This window comes from Sturnus vulgaris, chromosome 21, assembly GCF_052056855.1.
Source record: "Sturnus vulgaris isolate bStuVul1 chromosome 21, bStuVul1.hap1, whole genome shotgun sequence".
Lineage (NCBI taxonomy): Eukaryota > Metazoa > Chordata > Aves > Passeriformes > Sturnidae > Sturnus > Sturnus vulgaris.
This window is the reverse complement of record NC_142263.1, coordinates 5,351,683-5,377,434: the sequence shown is the minus strand read 5'-3', so window position 1 is coordinate 5,377,434 and position 25,752 is coordinate 5,351,683. Positions and strand designations below refer to the sequence as shown.

The 25,752-nt window shown below is 48.1% G+C and overlaps 3 protein-coding genes across 3 annotated transcripts; 1 reads left to right on the top strand and 2 right to left on the bottom strand.

Moving 5' to 3' along the window:
• Nucleotides 1-227: 227 nt before the first annotated feature.
• Nucleotides 228-6,912, bottom strand: PHKG1 (phosphorylase kinase catalytic subunit gamma 1). The gene is made up of 10 exons (XM_014876643.2): nucleotides 6,595-6,912; nucleotides 4,810-4,931; nucleotides 4,353-4,528; nucleotides 4,006-4,060; nucleotides 3,335-3,400; nucleotides 2,991-3,154; nucleotides 2,402-2,492; nucleotides 1,485-1,638; nucleotides 1,273-1,398; nucleotides 228-538 (listed from the first exon to the last, which is right to left on the bottom strand). Exons 2-10 carry the CDS (start codon nucleotides 4,890-4,892, stop codon nucleotides 287-289), a joined length of 1,167 nt encoding a protein of 388 aa, XP_014732129.1. The 5' UTR covers nucleotides 4,893-4,931; nucleotides 6,595-6,912; the 3' UTR covers nucleotides 228-286.
• A 938-nt stretch (nucleotides 6,913-7,850) lies between these two features.
• Nucleotides 7,851-10,249, bottom strand: CHCHD2 (coiled-coil-helix-coiled-coil-helix domain containing 2). Its single transcript, XM_014876661.2, has 4 exons — nucleotides 10,116-10,249; nucleotides 9,296-9,542; nucleotides 8,635-8,785; nucleotides 7,851-8,174 (listed from the first exon to the last, which is right to left on the bottom strand). Exons 1-4 carry the CDS (start codon nucleotides 10,163-10,165, stop codon nucleotides 8,164-8,166), a joined length of 459 nt encoding a protein of 152 aa, XP_014732147.1. The 5' UTR covers nucleotides 10,166-10,249; the 3' UTR covers nucleotides 7,851-8,163.
• A 1,610-nt stretch (nucleotides 10,250-11,859) lies between these two features.
• Nucleotides 11,860-24,102, top strand: VKORC1L1 (vitamin K epoxide reductase complex subunit 1L1). Its single transcript, XM_014876529.2, has 3 exons — nucleotides 11,860-13,317; nucleotides 22,954-23,063; nucleotides 23,733-24,102. The coding sequence occupies exons 1-3, from the start codon at nucleotides 13,124-13,126 to the stop codon at nucleotides 23,957-23,959; spliced, it is 531 nt and encodes a 176-aa protein (XP_014732015.1). The 5' UTR covers nucleotides 11,860-13,123; the 3' UTR covers nucleotides 23,960-24,102.
• The last annotated feature ends 1,650 nt before the right edge of the window (nucleotides 24,103-25,752 follow it).

Here is a 25,752-nt window from a genome sequence, read left to right as displayed (position 1 = left end):
CCTCATCCGCCTTTACCTGTCCCACAACAGGCACTGCAGGTGCCTGAGGGCTGAGCCTTCCCCATGGGGAGCTGCAGCTGGTTCTGGCTCTGTTAAAAGGAGGTTTCTTTTCTCCAAACCCATTCCTCCAGTGCTACACACCCCAGGAACAAATTATTTGCTATGTCTGTATTTGCACCAGTCCTGAGCCCAGTGAAAGAAAATTTTAAAACCCCCAGAAATCAGCATTTCGTTTTCCAAGATTTTACTCGCCTACTGTGAGCCAAAGCAGGGGCTGGGGCAGTGATCAGAACAGCCCCTCCTCGGCTGCCAGGGTGAGCAGGATGGCCTTGCAGGTGTTCTCAAAGAGGGCAGCTCTGTTCTGGGCCTCGCCCTTCTTCACCCAGTGGCGGTAGGTGCGGAAGGCACAGGCGTCGATGAGCTTGCGGACGGGCTTGAGGGCGTACGGGTCCCTGACCACCAGCTCCCTGGTCACTGACTTCACCAGCCTGTACTGGTAATAAATCCTCACCGAGGCCAGCACGGTCAGGCAGATCACCTGGGGCACAGGGAATAGTCTGGTATTCATGAGAATTCTCCTACAACAGCCTGGCATGCAGGGGAATCCCCACAATGGGGTGGTCCCAGTGCACCCCTCCCTGTGGGGGAACCAGGAGGGAGCTCAGTGCCTGGCACAGTTTAGTTCCTGTGGGGCTGGTGAAGGGCAGGGGCTCATGCCACGGAATCATAGAATCACACCATAGTTTGAGTTAAAAGGGAACTTAAAGCCCATTTTTCTCCACCCCCTGTCATGGGCAGGGACATCTTCCTCTATCCCAGGTTGCTCCAAGTCCAAACCTGGCCTTGGACACCTCCAGGAATGGGGCAGCCACAGCTTCTCTGGGAAACCTCTGCCAGCGCCTCCCCACCCTTACAGCCAAGAATTTCTTCCCACTATGCCATCTACCCTGCCCTCTGGCAGTGGGAAGCTGCTCCCCCTTGCCCTGTCACTCCATCCTTTGCCCCAAGTCCCTCTCCAGCTCTCTTGGAGCCTCTTTAGGCAATGGAAGGGGCTCGAAGGTCTCCCTGGAGCCTTCTCTTCTCCAGGCTGAACTCTCCAGTTCTTTCAATTGTTGTTTTTTGAGGTAGCGGGCAGTTTCTCCCTTCTCCTTTAAGTCCCACCCATGAGGGACTGCCTGCTCTGCACCCAGGCTGCTACACCCTCCCAAACCCCACCCCCAGCTGGAAAACCCATCCCACTGCTGGCTCCTGCAGCTCCCAGCTCATCCCCACCTTGAATTTGCGGAAGGGGCTGAAGTGCCGGACCTCCTCCACATCGTACTGCTGGAAGAAGGGATGTGCCAGCGCCTCGCCCGCCGTGTACCGCTGCCGCGGGTCCACCACCAGGAACCGCGAGATCTGCACAGGTCACCGCTCACTTTGGGGTATCCCAGGGGTCTGCAACACCCCCTCCACTCCCAAGTTTTCCCAGCCCAAGCACCCACCAGGTCCTTGACGGTGTCGGAGCGGTCGTCCCACTCCGGGGAGCTGAACTGGTAATCGCCGTTCATGATCATGCGCAGCATCAGCATCTGCTTGCGGTGCCAGAAGGGCGGCGAGCCGGCCAGCAGGGTGTACATGATCACCCCTGTGCTCCACCTGTGGGCAGCCACACCGAGCCTCCAGCACCCCTGTGCCACCCCTGTGCCACCCCCGGGCCACCCAGCTGGCTCTGCACCCCAGGGCTGGCCCAACCTGCCTTGGCCTCCCTGGAAAACCAGCAGGGAACTGCTCTGTGTGTGCCTGGGGAGGGGGGCTGAGCTCGCTTTGGGCTAAGCTGAGGGGGAGTTGCTCCCTGGATGCTGCAGGAAGATGCTTTGAGATGGAGTATTTGACCTTTGCAGAGTTTTTTAGGGAAGGGAGTGGGGCTTGGCGATGCCAGCCAGGCTGGATGCCCTCGGGCACAGCTCAGGCTGTGCAGTGCCAGGTGTCCTGGCTCAAACTGGAAAGGGGATGAAATGCCCTGGTGTTGTCACAACTCTGACCATTGCAGCCTGAAGACACCAGAGGTGGTGGCAAAGTCCCTGCAGAGCTCTGCTGGGCTGCCCTGAGCTGGCTGCTCTCTCAGGGGCTGCACAAGGTGAATTTAAAACCCTCATGTCTTGAAGCTCAGCCTACATTGACTTCCATGAACAGAAAGTGTTGCTTTCCCTCTCACAATGGGGTGAAGTGGGGAGATGGGCTTGTCCCCAGGCTGCTTCTCCCCCTGCTCTGTGCCAGAGCCCCTGGTGACCCAGACAGCCACCAATATTGGCTTTTGGTGCATCATTTCATTCTTTCCAAACACTCACACAGGTCCCCGTTTGCCACAATTCTGGCCTCAAACCATATGTGTGTGTTTAGGGAACAGCTTCTCACTCACATATCCACCTCCTTCCCATAGCCTTGGTGCTCATCATCCATGGAGCACTGCAGGATCTCGGGGGCCAGGTAGCCAGGAGTGCCACAGATCTCTGTGGGGACAGGGACACAGGGCAGAGCATCAACCTAGGTGCCATTCCCACTTACCCTCTGGCAGCCCCTGGTGGGATCTCTGCAGGAATGGTGCTCACTGAGGAACTGCAACCTGTGTGCATCTCACTGGTGACTTTTTTGGTGAATTATTGTGGCTAACAAGTGAGCAAAGAAGATTATATGGATGCTTGTGGGAGGGGATGGCAGTTGTTGGCTCTTTGAATGTAGGAATTGGGGGAAATAATGCTGGGCAGTAAGTGGGTAATGGGGATCAACTGGAGGAAAAAAGAAGTGGAACAGATTAGGATGGTTTTCCTAAATAGCAGAAAGTCTGGAGAGAGGTGTGGAGGCTGTGTGCAGGCAGAATTGTGTGTGAGGACAGCAAAAGCAGCCAAACAGCACCAATGTGCACCCCCAGGGTGAGACTGGTGACAAGGACAGAGTGGGGCTGGAAAAACTCACCAGCCCAGCATCCCCCCACCTCACCAGCCCCCTACCTTTGAGCTTCTCATTCTCATTCAGCTGGCAGGAGAAGCCAAAATCTGTCAGCTTGATGTTCATGTCATCATCCAGCAGGATGTTCTCTGGCTTCAGGTCCCGGTGGACGATGTTGATGGAGTGCAGGTATTGGATCACCTCCAGCAGAGCTCGCATGATCTTCCTGGGGATGGGGACAGCTCATTCCCTATCCCAAATATCCACTGGCACCACCATCCCAGGGATGGGGACAGGGACAGTGCACAGGACACAGCCCAGGGTGCTGTGCTGGCAGCAAGGTCTCCCCTCAAACCCACGCTCTGCTCTTGCAAGGTGATTTTCAGCCCTCTGCACCTGGCCTTACCTGGTTTCTTTCTCGCTCAAGGTGACTTTCTCAGTGAGGTAGTCAAAGAGCTCCCCTCTCTTCATCCTGCATGAGGAAGGGGAAACAGAGTCAGGCAGAGGCTGAGCTGCAACAGCAAAGCAGCCCTGAATCCCTGGTGAGGATCAATCAGCCCAAAATAACTTCCATAAAAAGGGGTAAAAATGCCTTTATATATTTCAGTAAAATATCAGGCAGGAGCAGAAGCTATGCCTGGAGAGGGCAGGTTCTGGATAGAAACACAATTGTTAAGGTTTGAAAAGGCCTTTAGGATCACCAAGTCCAACTATCAAAGATGGGGCAGGGATGGGGCTCTCCCAGTGCCATCACACTCCTCTGACATCCACTGCACTGTCCTGGCATTGGGAATTGTGGCTTTGCAGACACCCTGGTCCCACTGAGCATATAAATAACCCTCAGGGATCCATGACAGCTCCCACCAAAGGTTACAGGGAAACCCGAGCAGCACGGAGCCGCTGACAGAGGGGAAACAGTGCTGGCAGCAGGGCTGCAATGAGCTTGCAGTAATTGTGGTTTGATTCTACCTTAAGGGCTGCTTGTCCCTCCACTTTGCCATTTTTGGGCCATAGAAAGCTGGGACCAATCTGCAGAGAGGGAGTGGGCCCAGGGGTGCTAAGCCAGCTGGTACTTACAGGTCAAATACCAAGAAGAAGAAGGTGCTGGATTCATAGCTGTCCTTCAGCTGGACTGCAATAAAGCACAGGGGCTGTGAGCACAGTGTTCCTGTCCATCAATGGACTAAAAATCTGATTAACCTAATTGAGTTAATGAGGAGCTGATCTTCACAGGTGTTGTGGCTGGGAGACAACATGGAGGGCACTGCAGGGGCGTGTGTGTGTGTGGAGGGAGAGCAAACAATGCTCTGAGCAGGTGCCTGGCATCATCCAGGGATTTCACCCCAAAAACCCTTCCTGGGGACACCCTGAGGAACAACCAGGGCAGAAATTCCCGTTGCCTGGATGCTCAGGGCCTGACTTACTGACGTTGGGGTGTCCCGAGACCTTGCGGAGGATGTCGATCTCCTTGGTGGTGGCTTCCCGCAGCTCCTGCACCTCCTTGGGGGAGATGTTCCCTGCTGTGATGTCGATGATCTTCACAGCATATTCCTGCCTCGTGGTTTTATGGATGCACCTCCGGACCACGCTGCTCACCCCCCTGCCAGGGACAACAGGGACAAAAGGGGGGTTCCATCCCTGTCTGCCCAGCCACCGGCACCTGGGCCGGCTGGGATTTTCATGCACCAGCGGGTCTCACTCTGTCACCCTGTCTCGGTGGGACAGAAGGTTTTGAGCTGATGGAAAGTGCTGTTCCATGCTATTTTTAGCCCCATGCTGCTGTGGGCCCTGTTTGTATCAGATTCCCAGGGAACACTGTTCCTATCTGGCACTGGAGGACCTGAAACCAAAACAAGCCGCTTGCCAAAAATAAAGCTTTACCTGCCCAAAATTTCCTTCGGCTCATACTTCTCATAAAACTCCTTGGATGAGTTCCAGTCTGGTAGATCTTCTTCCTTGGTCATCTCTGGCTCCTGTCAGGCAGCACTCTGGGCAGAAAGGGGCTGCAAGGCAAAAAGAGCAAGGTTGGGCACTCACTGCCCCCAGAGCTGGGATCACCAATCCCTTACGGAAGAAAAATCATCGAGGAAGAAGGAAGGGAAGGAAGATCCTGGACCAACCAAAGAGGGTATTTTGCTGCTTGGAAAAGCCAAGTTTTCCTCTTGGGATGCTGTGGAAATCCCACTGGGAATAGAAATACCACTGGATTCCCTCATAGCCTGGCTGTCCCCAGGGTAAAACCAGTCTGGCTGAGGCCAAGGCTTTGGGAAATGCTGCACACCCCAAAACCTCATCCCTTCCCTGTGCCACAGGGCAGCAGCCTCCAGAAACACCACCCCACACCAAAACCACCCCAGGTGGAAGCTGGAATCTTCCCCTATTGCTTTTCTCTTTCTTTTCCTTATTATTTTTAAGATTATTATGATTCTGTGATTCTGGCTGAGGATAAGGAGGGAAAACAGCGTTTAAAGGGAAGAGAAAGAGACTGAGGAGGAAAAAGAGGCAGTGAGGGTCAGTGAAGCAGTGAGAGGGGCTGGGTGGGAAAGGGCTGCAGGTGGGGACAGGGGTTCTGGGGACAGTGGGAGCTGAGCCAGCCTGAGGACAGCAGCTGAAAGAGCTCCCTGAGCCACTCCTGTGCAGCTGCCAGCAGCCGGCACAACTCCTGAAAGGCTCTTGTCCCACTTCTTTTTCCTATTTCAGGCTTGGAGGGGTTCTTATACAGCTTGTTTCTGTGCCCATACACGGAGTCCAAGCAGTTAGGGTGGAAAGCAGTTCTTACAAGCATGGGCAGCAAAACTGTCCTTTTGAGATGACAGTTTGCTGCTGGAAAAGGGACAGAGGTGGGCAGGAGATCCCCAGTTCTGTGAGCTCTCCTCTCAACAACTCCGCCAGGTCACTGGCAGCTCTAAGTACATTTAAATCTCATTAGCAACGTGTATCTGTCCTGACCTGGTTTTAAGGACCAAAGTGCTCTTTTGGGTGTCTGGCTGCTGCTGCCAGGCATGCCTAACACGGGCTGGAGCATTTCTGAACAGCCATGAGTTTAACTTAGAAAACTTCAGCTGTTGGAAATACTGCGAGTAATGCCCAAACCAAGCTGAAATTACAAAGGAGAGGCAGGACCAGGAAGTAGGGAAAATAAAATATCTCTGAGTTGGGGAGGGGGGGGGGGGTGTAACGAAAAAACTGATTATTTGTGAAAATCCACGTCCTGGGTGTTGCTGTTGTGGGGAAGGGCTGGAGGCTGGGGGACATCCACGGACACTGCCGGGGGGGAAGAACCCGGGAGTTTGTTTAAAATACCCAAGAATTATATAAGCAGCCGGTGCAGGGCTCTAATGGAACACCCTGGGTTTATTACAGGAGTGCAAGGGGGGTCGTGAGGGAATTTTCTGCCTGGAGAAACACTGAGGGTGGGGCGCTGGGCATGGCCCCCCGCCCGCAGCCGCCAAACGGGGAGGGAGGTCTCTGAGGAGGACAAAGATATACAAATATCCATTAAGATAAACCCGCAAAGCTCAAGATAAAACCAAGCTTTTAGGCCAGCAGGGGAATGCGGCCCCTCTCCCTCAGCCCCGGAGACAAAGAACGCTGAGCACGGGAGTTTTCCGGGCCAGGACCCCCCCTCACACACACACCCTCCCCTCAGCGCCGCCGGCTCCTCACCTCGCTGAGGGCAGCGCCGGGCTGGGCCCGGGCCTGGCGCCGGGAGCACCGGGAGCCGCCGGGAACACCGGGAACACCGGGAGCCGAGAGCTCAGGGCCGGCCGCCGCCGCCCGGCCCCGGAGAAAGCGCAGCGCGAGTTGGCAGCGGCGGGAGCCGGGCGGGCATGGCCGGGCAAGGGGCAAGGGGGGGGCCGGGGGCCGCCCCGGAGCTGCGGCACTTCCCCGGTTTAACCCTTCCGCCGCCGAGCCCCGGCGCGGCCCCGGCTCCTCCTCCCCGGGGGTGTTGCCGTGAGGCCGCCGGGAGCTGGGGCTGTCCCCGGAGAGCGGGGAGGCTCGGCCGGGACGGGCTGCGGGACGGGCGGGGAGAGCGGGGCCGGGGGATAGGGGAAGGTGGGAGGGAGCTTTAAGGGCGGCCGGTCCCAGCACTGCCAGCGTGACTGTGAGCCGCTCCATCGTCACCCAGCGCCTCCCGCACACCTCCACGGATGGTGACTGCGCAGCTTCTCCGGGAAACTGTTCCACTGCCTGACCACCCCAACAAGTTTTTTCCCCCCTAATATCTAACCTATGTATCAGCTTAAGGCCATTTCCTCTTGTCACCACTCACTGGTTTTATTTCGGTTTCACCAGGTCGGTGAAACAACCCATAAATGAGATGGGATTTTGATCAGCAGAGGTGAAGCTGCTCCTGGCACCAGGACAGGCAGTTCTGCCCCCATTCCCCCTGTGTGAGGTGACTCCTGTCTCTTTTGAACATTGATTTAATCTATTTTCGCTTCCAGGAATTGCAGGTGAGAGGCGAAGTGCTTTAGGAACGGGCAAACATCCAACAGTGTAACAGGGAAAACCGGTCACGCCAGGGAAAGTATTTTTAACAAAAATTGCACTTTTCAGAACAGGGTTATTCCCCACACTTCCTGGTAGGAGCACAGCTTATCCAGTGATATACAGGAAGGTGTTTACTTTATCAGCCCCAAGGATTTGAGCAAGGCATGATGTGGCTGCTCCCTCCGATGGATAAAGGAGGGTTTGCACTTCTCATCAGTAAATACTTTAAAAATTACTATTATTTTCTGTAGCAGCAGTGGCTTTGTCACTTGCCTGAGCCAGGCAGGAGGGAAAGCCATAGAATCATCCTCTCATGGTTCAGCCCTACCACAGCATGAAAGAAACACCTGCAGAACACCTTACCAAAAATCAATTCTCACCTGCTCACCCTTCAACTCCAGCACTCAAACTCAACTAAAGCAAGAAACTTCTAAAGAGAGAAGTTTATTTATAGACCACATTACATACATTCAACACAACAATCAGCAAAACCAGTTAAACCCATGTTAGCTCATTCTGCTTTATTATTCACTCTTCCATTTTGTGCTAAATTAAATTGCGGCTGTGAAGTTGGATCACATCAGAGGCAGCTACGGCAGAAGCCACAGGGATGAAAGTGTGAATATATGGACTATAACAAGATACCAAAACAGCTTTAAACTTTATTACTGAAGCTTTTTTTTGTTTTCATTCATAGGTCAGTTCTTGCAAGATGATCTTCAGCAGCTTCCTTGTGCAGGTTTAGGCCAAACCTGAAAGGGAGGAGTTATGGCAGTGAGTTTTGGATCCCTGAATAGAAGGTGTTTTCCTTGCCCTAAGGCAGATTTGTCAGGGTGCTCCCCCTTCCCTCATGCATTTGCTGGGATATGCTGAGCTGCAGATACAGCTCTGGTGCACAGCTGCCTCCTTCCTGCCAGCACAGGATGGTTTTACCATCTTTAGAGCTCTGCTAATTCCCCAAATGTGCTGCTGCTACATTTCCAGTCATCTTCAATCCATGCACCTGCACAAAGCATCAGGAATTCACCTCTCTCCACCCCAGCTACATGTACAGGACCCAAGCTTGAAGCCCAACAGAACAACACCTGCTTTACCTGATTTCAGAGCACCTTCATCACTCCACCAGCTGGATCAAACCCTCAGGACATCATTCCCACCATACTTTTACTCATTATCCCATTTAACAGCTGCCTGCCAGCACTGTGTACTTACCATTGGCAACCCTGCACTGCTTGAGCACCTCACTGAAGCCCTCGCACAGCTTGAGGTCAGTCTGGTTCTGGGCACACTCCAGGAATTGTTTAATCTCATACTGGCAAGGACCAAACTGCTGCTGCTGGGCAGCCTGAGCAGCCTGGGGCTCCTGAAACACCAAATAGCACTGTAAGGACTCTTCCAACGAAGTCAAACCACCCTCACACTTCTTGCTGAGTGTTCCTCCCTGCATTTCAGTCAAAATCCTAATTTTTTTTAATGGAAAACAAATAAAGGGCTGAAGTACAAAACAATTTTTCCAGTAGTGGAATGCCACATTCAGAGGAGTTTTTAAAATTACAAACACTTGAGGCAACTCAGGTGACTCTGGATGGCACCTAAGCAAATCAGACCTGGAACATGGAAGTCCTGCCTGAATCAGAGGAATAATACAGGAGAAAATAACACCAAGACCTTGCCACACATCACTCCTGCATCCCTCTGAACTCCTTTTAAGATGACTCATGGTGAGTTACCTTGGAGATTCAGTCTGTAGCTACAGACTGTATGTGGTTTTATATAGTCTATAGACTCATGTGGTATTTAAGGCTCCAGCAACTCCCTCAGCCCACGTGGGGCTGAGCTGCCATAGCCGGTGTCCAGCTGTGCTTCCCCTCACCTGGTAAGTGATATCAGGCCTGGCAGCCTCAGAGCTGCCCCCTCCACTAAATCCTCCAGTGATGGCGTGGCCAATGGTGTGTCCCACAGCCGAGCCCACGGCCACCCCGGCAGCAGTTGTGGCCATCTGGGCCATCAGCCCTGGCTGTTTCGGAGCTGGGGTCGCCACGGCGGAAGGCGGAGCCGCTGCGGGGACAGAGGCCCGAGGAGCCGGTGCGGGAGATGCGGCTCTCATCGGGGGTGCCCGGCTGCAGGGACACAAAGAGAAACGTCACTTCATCATCATCATCCCAAATCATGCCGGGCCGCGTGGCTGCAGGGCCAGGAATGCACCGTTCCTCTTGTGAGGCAGAGAATGTCCCGAGCTGGAAGGGACACACAGGGACCGCCGAGTGCGACTCGTGGCGCTGCACAGGAGCGCCAAGGATCACGCTGGGATTACACAAACCCCTGTTACACGCTGAAGGAATGAACTCAGTGTTCGGGTAAGCGTCTTATGCAAGACATGGTCAGGATTGCAGGTTTTTTTCTGCCTGGTTATTCCCCAGATCACAGAGCTGTGCTGTTTTGAGAAGAAATACAATATGACCCAAAAGCGGATGACTACCACGGTGCTGGTGTCCAGGCCCTGCGGCCGAGCAGACCCATTTCCATCCCCCAAAGCGCCTAAGCGCGCTCCGCTAACCCAGAGCCAGCCCAGCTCAAACCAGCCGGGCGCTGCCACCACCCCGGTGCGTCACCGGCCCTCACAATGGCGGCCAGGCCACTGCGGCCTGCACGAGGGAGAGGAGAGAAGGAGAGGGGTCCCCGGCAGCCCTCACCTGGCGGGGGGCGCCACACGGGACGTGCGGCTGCGGCTGCCCCTGGGCATGGCGGCGGGGAGCGGAACGGAGCGGCACGGAAGGAAGGAAAGCGCAGGAAAGCCCGAACGGTACGGCCCGACCCGACACTCGTTCCACCGCCTCTGAAGGTCACCGCGTGCTACGTCACTTCCGGAACGCCGCGCGGGGGCGGGGCGGGGCTTGTGTGGAGGCCACGCCCCTTTCGCCCGCCTGAGGCGGCGCGCGGGAGCGGCCGGGATAACGGCGGGGCGGCCGGCCCGGGAGATAAATGAACACCTATAATGCGGTTAAACCCGTGCTTGCGGAGCGTCAGTCACAATAAAGGTTTAAACAGCGATAAACCTGCGTCTGCGAGACCTTCAGCCAAAATAGGCGCCTGAATTTTGGTAAATAGGTGCGTGCAGGGTCTTTGGTCACAATAAATAACTAAATCGTGATAAACCCGCCTTTGTAGGACCCTCAGCCACAATGAACACCTAAATAGTGATAAAACTCCGTCTTTGTGGGACTTTCAGCCACGATGAACACCTAAATAGCAATAAATCCGCTCTTGTAGGATCCTCAGCCACAATGAACACGTAAATAGCGATAAATCCGCGTCTGTGCGGGACCATCGGTCACAATAAACACCTAAACTACAATAAACCTGCACCCGTGGCACCTTCAGTCACAATAAACACCTAAATCACGATGAAAAGTGTTCCAGCCTTCAGGGAATCGTTCTCGGTGGAAAAGGAGCCTCCAAAAGCCTCTCCGAATTCAGCCCTTCAGTAGAGTTCCAGATTTAGGATTTCAGTCTGGAGCAGAGAGGAGATCCCATCCATCGATAGAAACATCTCCAAGGGGTGCCAGAGGATGATCCCAGATTCTTTTTGGTGTTGCCCAGCTACAGCCTAAACTAAAATACAACAAGAATCAGAAAGAATTTCTTTACATTGAGGGTGGCAGAGCTCTGAATCTGCAGTGTCCCTCTCTGGAGACATTCCAAGCCCACCTGGATGTGTTCCTGTGTCACCTGCTCCAGGTAACCCTGCCTTGGATGATCTCCAGAAGCCCCTTCCAACCCCAACCATTCTGTGATTCTGTGATTTTCATCCCAAAAAAGAAGCGAGGCTCCCTCCTGCCTCCTCATCCCCACCCAGGAGCTGAGTGTCTTTGCTTTAGAAACACTGTCTACTTGGAGAAATTAATTTTTAAATGAATTTATTAACTGTTGTATTAATTAAGCTGTTTCTGTACACAGCAGCAACGATAAGGGATACCACAGTCAACAGTTATGATAATTCATGACAAAAAAATTGCTAGTTCAGTTTCTTCACTTATAAAGGAGGTGAAATACCAGGCATTTCAACATCTTTTACATCAGGGGATGTAACTGTTGCCTGATGAAAGAAGTGCTAACATTGTGAGTTTATAGAGCAGAAGTACAGTTGAGAAAAGCAGTTGCCGACTAGAGAATTATCAGGAGATAAATATAAAAGATAAAACACGTTCAGAACAGGGACATCTGCAGAAGCTCAGACCACTGGTGTTATTGCTGCAAGAGCTCATCCCTGAGAGCTTCTTCTCCCTGGCTCTTGGCCTCTCTCCATCTCTGAGAGCAAATCACTGCATAGAAAGCAGGAGGAGTTATCATTTTGCTTTTCTAGACTTCAAGCAATTAGTTTCTTAACGAGTGGTTTCTCAATGCTTTTTAATTAATAGTTTTCAATTTTCCTTTTTTTTTTTTTTTTTTTTTTTTTTGCTGGCAGAGGGATTCTTGACGCTTGAAGTCACTTTGTGACCGCGTCCCTCTTGGATTTGTTTTGTTTTGCAGGACAATGAGGGCAGGATGGCGGGATGAATGCTGCCATTGTGCTTTGTCCTCCTGCTTTCCTTGGGAAAACTCCAGAGCTCCCTTTTGTTCCAGCTCACCCTCGCATCTGCTGATGCCCACAGCGAGCAAGGATTTGGGAAAAGGGCACGAGAACGAGTAGCCATCCCAAAAATCAGCAATAATGGTGTTTTTGGTGATGTTTACGGCGAGCAAAGGTTGTTTATTTTCAGCTGCCGTGACTTTTGTGTGGCTACACCACAGGGATTGAGTGGTTCTTTAACCACCAGCCAGGTGTTGATGCTGCTTTTGATAGAAACGTGTGAAAGAAAGAAGATCCGGCCCTGATTTTGGGTTGTGTCCGTGTGTTTGTGAGGCAGTCTGGCAAAATGCGATCCCAGATTTGGGAAATAAGTGATGAAATGCCATCGCTTCAGTGCAAGGCTGAGCGAGCCCTGGGGGAATCCATCAGCAGCTGCTCCCGAGCCAAGTGAGCACAAGGCTGTGGTGTGCACTTGGAAAATCAAACTTTTAATAGATTTCTTCTATCGTCTGTCCAAATTACACATCCCAGACAACCTCGTGGTGGACTTTGGGAGTGTAACAGGCCCTCTGCACACCAGATGGGCTCCGTGCGCCTGCAGGATGCGGGGGTTTGGCGCATTCTGCCCAAAAACATGGAAAAACACCTGGAGAACGGGGCTGAGGCTCACGCCACCTCAGCTCCGGTGAAGTGACACATCATCCCTGAGGGTCAGGTCAGCCGTGAAGACTTTTTTCGCGTTTTTCAGAACTTCCCAGTTTCCCCCGCGTCCCAGACCTGGAAAACGCGAGCAAAATCCGATTTTCCTTCTGCCATCAGCCGGGGCGGGGGCGTCAGGGGACTCTGCCCTCACGGACTCCCGGCGGCCGCCAGGGGGCGCTGTGCCACGTTTCCCCCCCCCCCCTCCCCGCCCAGGCCTGACGTGACGTCGTCGCGAGGCGCCACGTCCGGCGCGAGCGGAGAGGGGCGGGGCCAGCGCGGGAGGGGGGGAGGGGGTTGTGGCGAGCCCGCCCGCCCGGCCAATGAGAGGCGAGCGCGCGTGCGCGGCGGGCCAATGAGGAGCGCGCGCGTGCGCGGGGCGGGGCGGCGCTGGGCGCGCGTCGCGGGCTGAGGCGGAGGGACGGGGCCAAGATGGCGGCGCCCGTCCTGCTGCGGGTGTCGGTGCCGCGCTGGGAGCGGGTGGCGCGGTCCGCCGTGTGCGCCGCCGGCATCCTGCTGTCCCTGTACGCCTGCCACCTGGAGCGCGAGAAGGGCCACGACAGCCACTACCAGGCCCTGTGCGACCTCAGCGAGCGGGTGCGCTGCTCCGCCGCCATCACCTCCAGGTGAGGCGCGGGTGGGACCCGCCGCCGCCCCCGCGGGGGGAAGGGGCTGAGGGCTGCGGGAGCGCTGGGGACGGGTCCCGGAGCGCTGCCTCCGGTGCTTCGGGGGGTGCTGAGGGGCCGGGGCGGTGCTCGGAGGGGCTGCGGGCCGGACGGGGACACGGAGGGGCCGGGGCAGCCCGGGAGGGGTCAGCGATCCCGGTGTGGGGCAGCCCCAGCGCTGGAGGGCCGCTGTGCGAGCGGGGATTTTCGGGATCGTACGGCCTGGAGGGTGAGGCACCCGCAATGGCTGTGTTGTAATCAATGGCAATTAGGTGGAGTGACAGGCGTTTTAGTGGTAAAAGCTCGTCAGAGTGAAGTGCTGTAGCTGTGAGTAGTGGTTAAGGAGAGCATAAACAAGTACAATTGCAGGTGGTTTGCTTTGTTAGTTTTAATTGCAGTATCTGTATTGCGTTTTCATTGGGACGTCTCCTGGCAGCACAGGAGATGCTTTGGTGACACAGAAGAAATGCTTCATTCAAAGGAGACTTGGATGCCTCTGCAGCACAAACCCAGTCCAAATCCAGACTGGTTGTCAGACGTCCAGCCAGTTTAGCAGTTGTTTCCTTAAGGCCAAGGGCTCTTATATCTGTTAGGAGAGTCATTGTATAAATCTGCTTCTTGAGCAAATCTGTGTATTAAATCTTTCCTCTTTATTTTAATGAGAATTTTGTTATTATTGTGTTAATGCCTTCAGCTGAATGAGTACTTGAGATTTACTTTTCCCCTTCTCAGAGTAACCTGTGCAAAAGCTGTCACAGTTTTTATAGAGGTACTTGCTGTATCATCATAACAAGCCAGTTTGAGGGAATATTCCCATCCTCTGTCAAGATGGGAGATTATTTAGGCAAAACATCCAGGGAGCTCTTTTTCCTAAAACCTCTTCTGTGGTGACAGAAATGAGATTGTGTGACAGAGATCTGTATCTCTGGCCACCTGATATTGTCATTGAGTGAAGGCTTTAACTCTGCTTTTCTGTCTGCCTCAGGTCATCTTTAGTTTGTGAAGGTGCTTGTTCATGTCTCTTCTTGGAAAGTGTCCTGAAATGAGAAGTTTGGATCTAACTAGGGAGGACACTTCAATAAACTCAGCAGATAAAATCAAATAATATAAATTAAATTATTCTTAGGCTACTGAGATTAAACCACGTGAGTCTCATCAGTAATTTAACTTTGATCACACATACAGGGGTAAAAAGAGAATAACAAGAGATTTAAGCATTAAGTAGCCTCTTCTTGAATAGAATTGCTCCTCCAACAGCTTTTTGTTGTTGCAGCAAATGCTGCTGTTGTGACAGGGAATTGGATGTCACAGTTTTGATGCTGTTTACTGAACACTCGGGTGAAGGAAATTACCTGAAGATATAATCAGAATTATTTCTAATTATGGAATCAAGCTCGGTAATTACAGCTTTCATTAGCAATGCTGCAGCTGACACGTTGAGTAAGACCTGGAAATCCTTTGCTGTAGGAATTCTATATGATAATGTGAAGAGTTAGGGATAAAATGCACTCAGCTCTCCCAGCAGTTGCTATGGAGTGAAGCATTGCAAATGCCAGGAGAGCTCGTGATCGTCGGAGCAGGTGGTAAAAGGAGTTTGTGCAAAAGGAACGTGCAAGTTCTGTTCACTCCAACCATATTTGGAGAAGAATTTGCTTTCCAGCCTGTGCAGGACACAGAGGGGGAGTTCTGCTTTAAAAGTAAAGGAGGGCAGGGCATTAAAGTTGGAAAGAAATTAATCTTATTTTCCGTGTTGCCACAGCTCCCCATCCATCCCTGTCTCTCACTCTCTCCAGCTGAGTGTTCCTTGTTCCTGCATCACCAAAGTTTCTCAGAAACTTCATTTCTAAAAGGAATTTTTAACCACACTTTACATTTTGCTGGGGTTGTAGAGTTTCAATTTTGTATTCCAGCTTTTTCACAGGTAATTCAGATTTAACTGTCCCATTTCTTTTCTCATAAATCTGTTACACTGACAGTCAGAAATTAATTGATTAGCTAATTATTAGAGTTAACTCTGCAGAGTAAACTGGATGAAAAACTTCTGTTCCTGCTTAGGCTTTTAGATGGTTCATTGGGTTATGGGACTTTTTATTTAAGCTGGATTTGCTGATGGAACTTGGAATGTTGCAATCTTCACATCTTGAGTTTTGACTCCAAGAGTGGGCTGAACTTTAAAAAGCACTTAATGCTGTTAGGATCCACTTTAAATGCATAGAATAACTAGAATAAATTAGTTTATTCTTTCCTGAGCTGACTTTCTGGTATTTGGGGCAGAGTTTTTTTCACCAGCTGTTGGTATTTCCAAGTCTTGCTTTTAAGCCAGATCTGGCATTGGCACAACAACAAGACCAGAAATGTAAAGACTGCCAGCATGCAGAGGGAGGAGCACAGAAAATCTCCTATCAGAGCCTGACTCATGCAGAACATTATGTTGGAGAGATCCCTTCCCAGTATCCCTTACCCAAAACATGAATGGTCAGCATATTTCAAGTTTTTATCAAGGGGAAAGTTCATGAAATAGTTTAAAAATAAAAACTGCTAAGGAGTGGCTAATAAGGGCAGGTATTAGAGCAATACCTCACATCTCCATTGGCATTGCTGAATTTCTTTTAAATTAATTGCTGTCTTATAACTGAAAATAATTAAGTGTCAAGAATGGCTTTGTTTATAATGAAACGGGCTAATAGCAGTTCCTGAAAAATATTTTTGGTCTTGCTGTAGTATCACAGAGGGAATTAAAGTAATAAAACACTTTTCAAGTCATACAGGTCATGCTCCAGCTTGAAATAAAATGTGACCTTTAAGTGGTAATGCAGAGACCCAGAGCCTTTGGCTTTTGTCTCTTGCACGCCCTGAGAGATTCTGGGGTCTTCTAATACATTTCTGCTTTTTGTCTTGATAAATTGGAGATTCGTGCAGGATAAATTAGTGGTTTTGAATGACTTTTGTAGCCTGGCATGCATGAATTAATGCTGTACCCTGTGTAGGAGAGCCTCAAGACAGCAGCACAGATGAGCAAAGGGCACATGTCGTGTATATCTTTAGCAATATTTGCAGCTGCGTCAGTCAAGAGGTTTGGCAATAGTCAATATTGATCTTTGCCTGCTTGCTGAAGGAGTTCTAGAGTCAAAATAGCATTTGGAGAATCTCGTGGCATTGATATTTTAGCAATTCCCTATTCTGTTCATGGGCAAAGTCTTGGATTGGTGTCTTGTGTTTGAGGCAGTTTGAAAAGTTCTGAAAAAGTCTGACACGGCAGAATGGTTTGGGTTGGAAGGGACCTTCAGGTTCATCCTGTTCCAGCCCCGTGCCATGGGCAGGAACACCTTCCTCCAGAGCAGGCTGCACATCCACCTTGTGTTTTCTGGAGGGGTGCACCAAAATACCCACCTGGTAGCTCCTGAAAATGCCTTTAAATTTGGGGTGTGTGGAAGGGAGTCCTGTGACAGCTGTAGTATTATTGTATGGTTCATAAATGACTTTAAACACTGAATTTCCACCCGTGTTGTTGTGTTTGGTTGGTTGTGCTGTTCCTCTGCAGAGTGGGTGTGAATTGTTCCAAGAACTGCAGGTGGAACTGCCCCGTGCTGGTTCCTCAGCAGAGCACACCTTGCTAGAACTGTTCCCGTGCATCTTTACAGGGATCAAAGTGACAACAACCCCCCCATTGTCCAAGGAAATGTGGAGAAAACTTCCCAGATCTCCCTAAGCTGATGTTTAAACAGCCACTGAGCTCTGTTGTGGGGCAGTTCCTGGAAACTTGTCTGTCAAGTTTGCTTAATTCTAAGTGAAGAACATTATGTAGCATAATTATCATTCATATTTATAATAATAAATTAATGATACTCCAGGAATTTATTTTTTCATTGCTGTACCTGCAAGCAAATATCCAGATATGTTTGAGGTTTTCAGCTGTGAGTGTTAGAGATTGGTGTAACAGAGCTTCTTCAGGGATTCACTGGGTTTGCTGCCTGAGGGAAAATCTCTGGTTTGGAATTGGGCAGGGAGAAATTGGAGGAGCCAAATTCAGTGACACAGGGGAAGGGAGGGAAAGCCACAGTCACTCCTGCTGAAGGGAACCCCTGCCCTGGGAGCCAGGGTTCTCTGTGCTGGGGGCTCAGCTGGGAGGATCCAGAGCTTGTTCCATGTGCTGGACAGGGGAGGTGTTCCAGGAATGCTGGTAGAAACCAGCCTGGAGTTGTAAAGTTGCTCTAAAACTGCAGAAACTGATTACTCAAGTGCTTTGGGGTTTTTTTTCCCCATCTTTCTAGTAGAAAATGGATGGTTTAATACTGGTACAACACTTATTGACTGAGGCACATCTTTTATAAAACACAGCTGTACCCCTGCTGTGGGAATCTTTTATTTTCCATCCTTACAGTGCTCACACAAACACATTAATTTTTGCTTTTCATAAATACATCATTTCCAGCTTGACTGGAATTTGTAATAGAGCTAAGAATTATTTTGCCTGGTGTAAAGTAAATTTAACAAAGTGCTTATAATTCAGACTTAGGCTTCATTTGTGGTATCTTAATATAAAAGATTTTGTGGAAGGAATCACTGCTGTTGGCTTGTATCTTGAATAGCCAGTGCTTCTGTAAAGGCTGCTATAAAATAATAATCCACTGTCTGCTTAATATATTTTGCTGATCTAGAAACTGAGAGTTTTTACAGACTTTCTGAAGTAGAGCTGGAGGATATATAGAAGAAAACTTCATTTGGTTATGCTAACTGCTGCTAATAGATTTAAACGTGAAATTAGATGTATTGACATTTTTGAGCACTGCTGGCAAGTTTACAAATGGAAATTTTTAATCTCCTTTATTGTGGCTTCTAATTGAAGGCTTTTACTTAATTTATTAAAACTGTTAGAGTGGCCTTGAAACCATGAATTAGGTTTAATCCAAAATCCTCTGGGTGAAGCTGGAAAAAAGTTGCTACCAAAGTTTCTTAACATGCTGCAGATCCTTTGACCTTTATATGAGCTTTTCCCTGAAGGCAGAGGGTGAGCCCTGCTCCCCTCTGAGAACTTAAACTCTGGACAAAAAATTAAGGAAATGTTCACATCACTTATCAAGTGTAGCCTTTTTAAATTTCTTTTTTGTTTTCTTTTTTTTAGAAAATCTGATTTTTTTGTTTCCTCAGGGTTACGAAGTGGTAAGGGATACTTGCTGTTGATAACAAAATAATGCTCATAGGATGATAAATAATCCTGAAATGAGAGGCTTTGAGTAAACTCCTACTACCCAAAAACCACCCAAACTTGAGTTCTTTTCTTGCAGTGTGAGTACAGGATCTTTTTTATTGTTTGCCCTTTTTATTGCACCAAACCCAACAACTGAGAGAGAATGGTGTTGGCAGAGCTGCTGCTGCACAAATGCAGAGATTTGGGATCAGACATGCCTTTGAATATTCTGGTCCCCTGAAGGATTTGATTGCATTTCCAAGCAGTCCTTGGGGACACTGGGATGTGACCTGGGAATTGTGTGCTTTGTTCAAGGCATCTGCTGCTGGACCTGCCCTGCCCCCAGTATGGTTCTTTCCATGTTAAAATGAAAATATTTGGGTTGGTTCAGTTCTGCACATAAAAATGAAGGGGTGAAATGGAGAGGATGTGATCCTGCTCATCACCAGGGCTGGTTGTGGAGCTCAGAAGTGCTCAGAAAGCATCTGGGACATGCAGGGAGGCTTCAGGGGAGGCTGAGAAATGTTGGTGCAGGTGAAACCCCAGATCAGAAGTTTCAGCTGACCCTTAAGGACGGTGGAGGCCAAGGAAAGCACCCTGGGGAATGATCTGTGACAAAACTGTTCAAACCAACTGCAGGCACTGTCACAGCTGGGGCTTGGCTATGAAAACACCTCCAGCATTTCTTCCAGGGGCTGCAGGGGACACTAATCCAACTCCTGGCTAAATAAACACTTTTTGGTTGGTTTGTTTGACTTGGTGTGTTTGGCAGGCTTGGAATTCTGCTGCTTTTGGAGTTAATGCTGATAACTCAGAGCTTGTAACTTGTTAAACTGGAAGGTTGTTTGCTTGTCCTCTAAAATACTTGAGATACTGATGGACTGCATAAGGTTCTTGTGTTCCCTTTTAGCATTTTCTCTGCTAAATTGTGATAAACAGTTTCAAGTGTGTTCCCTAATACGCTGTTGATGTTCATATATGTACAAAAGAGATTTAAATGATTTTAGTGATTTAAAAGTGTAAGATTTTATTGGAGGTACATCACTTGTGCAGCACAGTGACCTCAGTTCTTTTTGTCTTCCTATGAAGAAGTAACAATTGCACACAAGTAGTGCTTTAAACGTCTGAAAATGCAACATTGCTGAGCTTTGTGAAGTACCTCAAACCAAAAGGGACATTGTTTAGAGGGTGAATAATAACTTTCAAAACGTCCTTTTGATAAAAGACAGTGCACATTGGACTGAAAATCACTGCAGTGTTCAATTGTAGATGTTGGGACAGTAGATGAATCACTTTAATTTAGATTTCTTGAACCACTATCTTACTTTGTAAAGAACATTCAGACTGGTACATGCAGATAGGGAGGGAGACCGAGTTACAAAGATGTCTTAAAGGTTTGCTCCTTGCAGTTAGATCACATTGCTTTTTATTTCTGAATGGCATTGAAACTCGGGTGTGGTGAAAATGGGTTTGGCACATGTTTGTCAGAGTGCTCTGAGTCACCTCGGGTGACTGCGACCTGGATCTCAGCACGGAACTCCTGATCCTCAGGGATGGGAGCCACCAGTCACAACCAGGAAAAACTTGGTGAAATCAGGCTCTGCTTTTATCTTGTTGTGCAAGCAGCTCTGTGGTTACTGCAGGTCATTTTGCTTGGCATTCTGTATCCAAAAAAAAATGATGCAAATGAATAATACTTCTTCTAAATTGTATTTTTTTGTAAAATGCAGGCTACATGAAAGACTTCTGAGTTTATTTTTTGCAGCTTATCTTGCTATTAGCATTTTCTTCTTGCTATTTGTTTGCCCTGTTTTTTTCGAGTTTCAAAGTTATCATCAGTCTGGAAATTCACACCTGAGTTTGGTGTGAAAAGGAACATTATCTGCTCAGTTTTTATCCTTCCTCCACTTTCTGGCAGAAGCTCCTGGTTCATTGTGGGTTTTACAACCTTAATAAAATTAGGAGACGGTTTAGACTTTTCAGTAGGGAGATGAGATGGGAAATGGAGTATACAAAGTAAAGATATAAAGTCTAAATACTTTGTTTTCAGTTTGCTGCAGACCACTTTGCTCCCAATCCAAACCTTATAAGGCTGGGAAAAGTGTTCTGTGTTAAAGCCCAGGCTGCTGAGCTGGAATAAAATGTGAGATTAGGCCTGGACTCCATGGGCTGAAATGTAATACTTGATGTCCTCAAAGCTGCTACAAGGCCAACAAGACACTTAATGAACTCCTGCATGTGGGAAAAGCTTTCCCTGTGCTCTGACCTTGCAGCTCTGCACAGATCACTGCAGGAGTGACTCTCAGGAAGGGCTGGAGCTCATTATCCTTCCACTGGCAACATTTTATTCTCTTGCAGAACAACTGCAGGGTCAGGTTCTATAAAATGACATTTCTGATGTTCTAAGCTGGAGTTTGCTGTCAGGCACTCAGGTAGGGATGGATTCAGCATCCTGCAGTTATTTGGGGTTAGGCTGATGCTGAACCTTGGCCCACTTTGGGTTGTGCAGGAAAACCTGAGCGTGTTCAGATCATTTTAATGTCACCCTGCAAAGAATTCTCACTTGGAGACCAGAACAACAAACTGAACCTGTGGATGGCAGGCTGAAGCATCTGTAAATGTGGTGATACAGAAAAATAAGTATCAATTTTTAAATGTAAAAATGATAATTCCTTTAATATATTTGCTTGGCTCTTTAATTCAGCCTTTGGAATTTGGACAACACAAGACAATTGTTACATGTGCTGTGATCATCTTATCAAATGAAGGCTAAAAAATTAGCAGTTCTCACTTAAAATCCAGATAACATTTGAGGTGAGGGAGGAAATCTCACCATAACCGAGATTCTTTGTCATTCTTTGTCATTTCCACAGCCCCAGAGTTGCCGTGGGATGAGAGCAGAGAGCCAGGCAGTTCTGCTCTGCTTTTCCCTGCAGCTCCATGTCTGGCACCTCTGAGATGCTGAGGCTCTGTCCCCTGGAAAAGCACTGTCTGTGCTGCCTTGGAGCTTAATATTGGCACTCAAGTTTCACTTTTAAAAGATTTGAGTCCAAACTAGCTGAAAATGTGTTTAATTTTTGACTGTTTATACAGTAAATCTGCTTTCTAAGAATTGGGATCTGCTGGGTTTCTTGGGCAGAAAGAAGAGCACAAGAGTATTAATAGTGAATTCAAACTTAGTCTGCAATTAAAATGATGAGTTTAAATGAGTTTTGCACAGATGGCTGTGAGACTAGAAAGTGTTTTGGAGATGTTTTTAAATTATCCTTATTGTGGTGCCTCTTCCTGGGAGAGAACTGTTTGTGATGTGGTGATGGCAGGTCCCAGGTGAGTGACATCACGACATTCCTGCTTTGTGCAGGGACAAATCTGAGCTGTGTCCTGGTTCAGCAGGGCCATTGCCTCTAGGACAAGGAACTTCCTGAAAACTGCATTTTCCTTGGAGCTTCCTGCTGCAGCAGGATGAGGAATGGCACTTTTTACCTTGCTCACTTGAGCTGGTAATGTGAAGGAAACCTTACATTTGTGTAGTGCTTTGGCTTGATGCTCCAAAAATCTTCTGGCAAATATCCCAATGTGCTCTTGTGAGTTAGATTACCTCGGAGTAGCAAAATAACTTCATATTTTCAAGTGACACTAATAAATCGGGTCCTCACTTTGCTCTTACAAATAATGGTGTGATCTGCCTTAGGGCATGGAATTAATGGTTTCTGGCACAAACACATTTGCTAATTTAATCTTTGCTGCTGCAGGAAGGGGGAGGAGTTTTGTAGGGCTTGTGCTGCTTTCTTTCTGCCTTATCACTGGGAAGTTGGAAGTCTCTCTGTAGGGATTTCAGGTGTTTTTTCAAAGTGTCACACTGTGCAAGAGCTCCAACCAAGGAGGGCTGAGGATTTTGTGCTGGTGCCATCCTCAGCTCGTGTGCTTGACAGATTTGGGTTCCTCCTGAGCTCTTAGCCTGGGGAGCAGCTGAGCTGCAGATTTATGCCCTGATTCTGCTGCTCTGGTGCACAGAAGTGAGTGGAACAAATCCTTGCCTCAGCTTTGTGGTGACCTTGTGTCCAGTTTACTGTGGTGCAGAGAGCTGCTGGAGCTGTCACTGGGGGAAGGAAGTGTTGATGTGACACCACAGCTCCAAACTGCAGCCCTGGAAGCAGAGGTGGTGTCCAGGGAACTTAGAGCTGGGTGAGCTCAGCCCTTCCTGCTGTGGCAAACAGCTTTTATCAGCAAGGTGTGGGATAAAACTGTGCCCAGTGCTCCCCCTGTTGCTGCTTGGTTTTCCAGGAGAATTCCACATCAGTCATGGCAGAATATGTGTCCTTTTCTTTCTCCAACAGCCCTGAACTGAAAATGCTGCTGGAAAGCAGTAGGTGGCCAATTAAGAGTTAATTAGTTTCCCTGTTTTACAGATGGGGTCGAGGATTCGGTCTCTTGGGTTCCATCTTTGGAAAGGACAGTGCAATAAATCAGTCAAACAGTGTTTTTGGCCTGGTGTTTTATATACTACAAATGCTACTTGGTAAGTATTTATTCACTTCAGAGCCTCAAGTATAAAGCAGGGCTGTGGGGATGAAGGAGGAGAGCCATATCCATTGCACTATCTGCAGGAAACCAGATAAATGCTTCTGATTTTTGTATCTTGGGGTTTTTTTAGCACCACTCTAATGATACATCTGTCCAAAGGGCTTAAAAACCCAACTGATAACAAGAGTAATTGCATTTTTCTCCTGATATGCTATTAATAATCCAAGTGTGAAGACAGTTTCTGTGCTGGTATTTTCACTCCAGTATACTTGGCATTGGATTGCATGGTGGAAAAGGAGAGGAAATAAAAATGGAATGGGCAAGTTTTGCAGGAGTAATGGAGAGAGCAGGCAAAAAAGTGCATAAAATATAATTGTATCTATTTCTTGGTAACTCTGTGGTTTGCTATAAAGCTGTTCCTCCTGACAGAAATAACTTGACCACTGATTTTCCTCTAAGTCAGGAATATGAGGATGGTTAATCCTACTCACACTCCTTACCACAGGGCTGTCAGACAGAGCCTTAAATACTCCCCTCCAAATACCCACTTCTCAAGGGTGATATTTTAACCAGAATTTTGTGTAACTGTTGCTGAGTGGCTGAGCTTGAATTCACTTTTGCTCCGTGTGGGGAAGGGTGAGTAACTTTGTCTCTCTTGTTGCAGGTATGACAGCAAGTGCAGTAGCAGCTCTAATCCTCATGACATCCTCCATAGTGTCTGTAGTAGGCTCCCTGTACTTGGCATACATTCTGTACTTCGTGCTGAAGGAATTTTGCATTGTCTGCGTGCTCACATATTTGCTGAACTTCATTCTCTTTATCATCAACTACAAACGACTAGTTTATTTGAACGAGGCCTGGAAGAGGCAACTCCAACCCAAACAGGAATAACCCCTGGTGGAACTTTTGACTGACAGTCTGAAGACCCAACTTCCATTAAGTTTATTTTGCAGTAATTTTTTTATTCTCCATATCAGACACTTTTTTTCCCCGCCCCTTCCCTCCCCGAGAATCATAATGGAAATTTTGAGTTCTAAATTTCAAGGGGCCCCAGATAATTTCTCTGTGCTAATCTTCAGTTCCAATGTGGTTATGAAAGAAAGCTCTATAACAATCAAAGACAAGCTTTAACTTTACTTTGATGGAGTTTTAGCCACAGCAAAACCTAGACTCTCTCTCTTCCCCCTCCACTTGTGAAGTGGGTAACACTTGCTATAAAATATCCTGTATATAAATTCAGGTATAACAAGATGTGATCATGACATGAAATATTCTAGACTAGCATCACCATATTTAATGTTGCCATGTTTACAGTATGTGTATTTTTTTTCTTTTTTTCTTTTTTTTTCTTTTTTTTTTTTTTTTTTAGCTGATGGACTTAGATTTGACTAGGACTTATACTGTAAATAAAATTAGAACTCTTGGTTTCATCCCTGGAGAACTCACTGTCCCATGGGTTTGGTTAGGAGCTGTCAGAGGGTTCAGCTCAGAGTCGACTGACACGATGGAAGAAGTGACCTCTAAAGAACATGGAGTTGCTGCTCTCACTGTTGTGCTTTCACAAGAATGATGCTTGGGGTTGGTTCCATTTTTTTCTTTTTTTTTTTCCTTTTTTTTTTTTTTTTTTGTCTCCAGTAACAAAAATGGAATTAAAGCTGAAACCTGAAGTATGTTGATTAAACGACAACCTCATTAATTTCTGTACAGAACAAAAATAGCTTCATGTGGTCAATGAAAAGCTGATTTGCAGATTGGGGGTTGGATGAAGTGTTCTTTGAAAGGACTCCATTTCCAAGCAGAGCTGTTTCATTGGAAGCTGTGCTCAGCCAGCCAGTGTTACTAATGTTTGATGTTCTATGAATGCTGCAGTATAGAATTGCAATTTGCAGTGGAAACCACTGAGTGAGCAGGATAACCAAGCAGTGCACTGAAAAAGCAGTTCCTTAATTGATCTTGGTCAGGATCTTTGGTTTGTGCTATATTGGGAAATGAACTTTAGGCCTGACAAACACACACAGAGAAGATCTCTTGGAAGGGCAGCCTGTTTAATAGGATAAGTAAGTTCAATGTGCTCCTGAAAATGAAATGTGATATAGTGCTATCATTGCTCTTTCTAAGAACTAATTGGGGAAAAAAATATTAAACTGCAGATTTAAACAAAGGAACAAAATTGTACACGTTGTTTCTGCACTCAGTATTCTAAGGCTGAATGTTAAAAGTGCCTTCTGTCTTCAAATCTTAAACCAAATACTTTGTGTTGAACTTGGCAGGCAGAAGTGTCCTTGCTTTAAAAATGAACAAACAAAATTCCCAACAAACTTGCTGGGGATAGAAGAGTATTAAGAGATCTGTTTTTAGTTTTTAGACTGAGAAGTGGTAGCAGTATTGTTTTCAGTTTAATTTCAAAGGTTGATGTGATTTGGAAAAGTGAAATACTTGTGTTTCAGACTGTGTGACACCAAAATGTGTGGGTTCAGCTACTTTCTGTAATTGGTGCTGTGCTGCTTTTTGCCCTTGTCAGTTCGAAATGTGAAGAATTCCAACTGCATACCATTTATTTAAAGAACTAATTTAATTCCTTTTAGCATTTTCATTCTCAAACATGAATGTCAGAGAGACACTTCCATTGTAAGTGAATTTTAAACACTAAGGATAAGCTACTGTGAAACGAGCAGTGTTTCCAT